This window comes from Alosa sapidissima, chromosome 20 (genome assembly GCF_018492685.1).
Source record: "Alosa sapidissima isolate fAloSap1 chromosome 20, fAloSap1.pri, whole genome shotgun sequence".
In the NCBI taxonomy this organism is placed as follows: Eukaryota; Metazoa; Chordata; class Actinopteri; order Clupeiformes; family Clupeidae; genus Alosa; species Alosa sapidissima.
Window position 1 is genome coordinate 28,471,116 of NC_055976.1, and position 5,000 is coordinate 28,476,115.

The window sequence follows — 5,000 nt, forward strand, 5'->3', positions numbered from 1 at the left end:
AGACAGAGAAGCAGAGCAGGCAGGTCTGTGCCTGTGTGTGTGTTTGTTTGTTTGTGTGTGTGTTTGTGTGTGAGAGTGAGTGTTTAAGACAATCATCTCCTTCTCCTCTCACACACACAGTTCAGAAGAGGCTCTCTGCACCCCTATTCAGTCCCCATGCAAACACAAACACACATCCTCTCAGAAGATTAGCCCCTCCCGCTGATGTTGTGCCCAGCAGTTGAAATCTGCCCACTAGCCCTCGCCAAGGGCACTTCACATGCAGTATTTATATGAAGTGCACTAACTGCGGTCAAGGGCACTTAAAATGCAGTTTGTATGTGAAGTCCACTGCTGCGGTCAAGGGCACTTTACTCAAGAGAGGTCCAGTCCTGTGGTGAAGGCCGCTCCAGTATTTATGAGCAGTAGCCCTGCGTGTGGTGGGCGCTCCAGTATTTATGGCTGTAATCCTCAGCGGCTAAGAGCTCTGACAGCAGAGATGTTCCCACCCAGCTTCACACAGGTCATCTTTCTCACTGCTGCTGCCTCCTCTTCCTCTTCCTAGGTCCAAACGGCCACCTATCTCACCATGGTTCTCCTTCTGATCTGGGGGGCCAGGGCCACAAAAGAAATTAAAGACATTGAATTAGATCACTCCAAGGCCATTAATGGTAGTCCCCAAAGAGGAAAACATTAATTACAGTAGAGCATGAATGTTGTGGACACTATTTAACCCCCCCCCCCCCCCCCCCCCAAAAAAAAAAAAAAAAAAAGAACCTGCAGCAGAACCTGAACGCTGGTGACCCCATTTAAACCCCCCAAAGAGGAGAGCTGCAGTAGAACAGCAGTAGAACATGGGCACTATGTGAGGATGGAGGCCCGGGGGGGCGGTCGGTTCTCCTAGTTGCCTGCTCCCAGGGCCTTGTGTTCAGGGAAGGACAGCAGGATATCAGCCTGGAGCAGGACTCACACAACGCACACACACTCCCACACTGGCTTCAACATTACTAGTGGTTAAAGAACAGCCGTCCTTTCTATAGATACTCCTCATGTCATTTGCATGAGAGTGTATGTGTGTGTGTGTGTTTCGAGTGTGTGTGTGTGTGTATATAAGGATGTTTCTATTTTATTGGATTTTGGTTTGTTTTTCTCTTGCAGTGTTAATTTGTTTTGTTGTTGCTGTTTTACTTTCAAAATACTGGTCTTCTAAAAAATAAAACAGAACAGATGAACAGATGTGTAGTTTCTCACATTGTTTCTGACGTTTCAGATATAAGTGTATGTGTGTGTGTGCACGCAAGTGTGAGTCGAGGGTGTGGTGTGTGGGTGTACTGTATATAAGGGAAGGTGGGTGTGTTTGGGGGGATATAGGAGGGCGATATATCTGTGTGTGTAATGCCAAGTTGTAGGGTGGGAAAGGGGTGACGGACAGACACACACACACACACACCAGCCGATAAGCCCCCACTAATTGAGCAGGCCAGAAATACTGATGCAGCCTAAGAAGCGCTTACAGTGGGCTGGATGGATTACAAACACACACTCCTGCAGGAGCTGAGGCAGGAACAGGTGAAATAACACACACACACACAGGAACAGGTGAGGAGGTGAGACCAGCACTGGGCAGAACTCCAACACACAGGAAACACACACACACAAATCAACAGACAGGAACGATAAACTGCACCTAAATACATTAGATCATTTACACACTAGATAATTTCATGGCATATCCTGCTATACAATTCTGCAATTATACTACTACTTACACAGGCCAGGTAAACACACACACAGGAAAACCTACTTACATTCGTGGTTTCAGGTCCTTACTCTGTTAAGACCACAGACAGCCATTCTACAGGTCTATTCTGTTTTAGTTCCACACTCACACACACACAGCTCTTTATCAACTATGGTTTAGCTGTACAAAACACACACACACACACACAGAAACCCACCCAGAGCTCCCATTTCAGTCTCAAAACAAAACATGTCCGTACACACACACCCTTACTGTGGAAAGAGGCCAACCTGATAATCCCTCTCCCTTTGCCAACTCATGCCCTATCCCGCAAGTGTGTGTGTGTGTGTGTGTGTGTGTGCTAGAAAGTTTGCAGACTTACAGACTCCGAGAACTACATCAGTCACAGGGTCTAGACAACATCACCCCAACACCCCAGCAACAAACACACAATAAACCACACACATACTACAAACCACACACAGAGACTTCTGTGTCCCATGACGTTGACACCCCAATTTATTAAATACATTATATGTTAACATAAAAAAATAACAGACAGAAATGTAAACCCAGATAAAAAAGTGAGAGGGTTGCAGTGTTGGATTGAGATCGAGAGGCTGGACTGGCCTTACATCAGCTGACCTCCGGAGATAATGACAAGCTTCATGGGACCCAATGTTAAAATAAAATAAAATATATCAAAACATTAAAAAAAATGATAAGTATAAAAAAGTACACAGTATGATGAAATGTTTCCAAATGTGGTCTACAGCAGCCCCTGAGAGCGCATGAGAGTTGTGTGTGAGGCAAGGGCGCACACACGCACACACACACACACACACACACACACACACACACACACACACTACTTTCACTGGAGACTTAACAGTCTCTTAGTTTCACATCCACACCCGCACTCTCACTCACACACACACACCTTCACACACGTCTCTGCAAGTGAAATGTGATTGGACTCCTTGCTACTGGTTTGGTAACTCAGTGGGGTGCTACAGTTTATGTTACTTAAAACAAACCAAATACAAAATAAAAAAAAAAAAAAACACACACACACACCAGAAAAAAACAAGACAAATGCAAACCCATGAGACGTGAAGCATCAGGTGAAGCTCTTGTGTGAGAGCAGCTGAGATGAGAAGAGGTGCAGCCTCTAACTTACCTACTGATCATGACACCCGCACTCTGCTCACATAGTAACAGCTCAGTGTTAAAGTCATATATATATATTACATATACAGTTTCTCTTGTTCCTTTAAAAAAACAAAAACATGCACACACACGCGCACACAGACACACGTGCACACACGTGCACTCACACTCACACACACAGTCGAACACACAATGTTCACACACAGCTGAAGCCATAGAGATGTGCATGTCTCTCTTACATATTGATAGCTGGCACCTTCTACCTGTTTCTGTGGGAAAGGGTCCTAATTACAGCAATGAAATGCAAACATGATGGAGAAACGGAAACCAAGCACAGTCCCCAGCTCATCCAAGTAGTCCTGAAGTCCTTCAGCTCGTCACGAATAGCCAGAGACAGACCACAAAGTGAGTCCGAGAGAGAGGAGAGAGAGAGAGAGAGAGAGAGAGAGGAGAGAGAGAGAGAGAGAGAGAGAGAGTCCAAGACAGAGAGAGTCAAAGAGAGAAATGTTTGATCCCTCTGATGTGATGAGCCAACACTTGGTGATTTGTCTCTGTGATTTTGGTGATTTGTCTCTGTGATGCAATCTCTTCTAGAACACCCCAACAAAACAGGATTTCCATTGAGCAATCTCACTGCCTCCACTATGACATCACAGTTGGCATTGAAACATCACAGGGATTTGACTGTGACACCACTGGTCCCATTTGTGATGTAACAGTTGGCTGCTGCTTGGGGTGAGATTGGCTGATTGCATCTTGAATCTAATCAGTGCCCACAGGCTTTCACTGGTGGCTAACTGACCAGCATCAGGAAATCTCCCCCAGGGGGCAGCAGGGAGAGAGAGAGAGAGAAGAAGAAAGAAAGAAAAGAAAGAAAGAAAGAAAGAAAGAAAGAAAGAAAGAAAGAAAGAGAGAGAGAGAGAGAGAGAGAGAGAGAGAAAGGGGGGAGGGGGAGAGGGTCAGGGCCGTCACAGGCTGCCGATGTTGGGGAAACTCTTGAGCTTCTCAGGGAAGTCGTCCTTATAGAGCACGGGGTCAGCCCTGTGCTCCACCACTTTCAGGGGCATCGTGCCAAACACTGAGGCAAACTTATTTATACACTCCGACCTGCGGAGGAGAGGAGGAGAGGAGGAGGAGGAGAGGAGAGGAGGAGAGGAGGAAGGAGGAGGAGAGGAGGAGGAGGAGGAGGAGGAGGAGGAGGAGAGGAGGAAGAGACGGAGGAAGAGACAGTTCTATTATCATTACCACCATATTACACCACTACTTCATCTCATTTTTCAGTGTATGGGTGTGTGTGTGTGTGTGCGTGTTTACCTTTCCACCATGTGTGTCTGGTCCAGTGAGAGGCCATCAATAGCAGTACACTCAGGGACACTTGAACTTCTTGCGTGGAGTCACCTTGATGTTGCATAGAAAAAAAGTGTCATAACAAGAAAAAAAAAAACAAAGACAAAAACTCTGACATTTGATCACTTTCAAGCCTCCCCTCACCACACACACACACACACACACACACACACACGCACACGCACACGCACAAACTCAGAGGATTAAAACAGTACTCTTCACAACAGTGGCATCTATCTGAGGACAGGTGTTGTGTGTGTGTGTGTGAGAGTTCAATAAATCAGACAAATTAGAGCTGCACCCTATGGACCCCCCTTACATACACATTCACAAATTCATCATGATATGACAAATGACTAACTAGTCACACTCAATCTTCCTCTATTTCTCTCTCCCACACACACATGTACACAGCAGGCAGCACACACACACACACACACACACACAAAGGTGGAGGAGCTGGAGGTGTCTGGGACATGAGTATGAGCAAAAATCTAAAGCCTCAGGAAAGAGAGGGGTGAAAGAAAACAGAAAAATGGAGAAAGAGAGGGATAGAGGCATAAACAAAGGAGAGAAAGAGAGAGGGATAGAGGCATAAACAAAGGAGAGAAAGAGAGAGGGATAGAGGCATAAACAAAGGAGAGAAAGAGAGAGGGATAGAGGCATAAACAAAGGAGAGAAAGAGAGGGAGCGAGAGAGAGAAAATTAGCAGAAATACAGAGAAGCAGAGAGAGGTAGAGGGTATTCTAACACATTCATTCAA

At 45.8% G+C, this 5,000-nt stretch overlaps 1 protein-coding gene across 1 annotated transcript in view; it reads right to left on the reverse strand.

Annotated features, from left to right (window-relative positions):
• Positions 1–2,209: 2,209 nt before the first annotated feature.
• The window catches only part of ext2 (exostosin glycosyltransferase 2), a 19,871-nt gene continuing 17,080 nt past the window's right edge, over positions 2,210–5,000 (reverse strand). The window contains 3 exon segments of the mRNA XM_042075270.1: positions 2,210–3,997; positions 4,205–4,260; positions 4,262–4,288. Of these exon segments, the coding sequence (XP_041931204.1) occupies positions 3,859–3,997; positions 4,205–4,260; positions 4,262–4,288 (222 nt within the window). The 3' untranslated portion in view covers positions 2,210–3,858.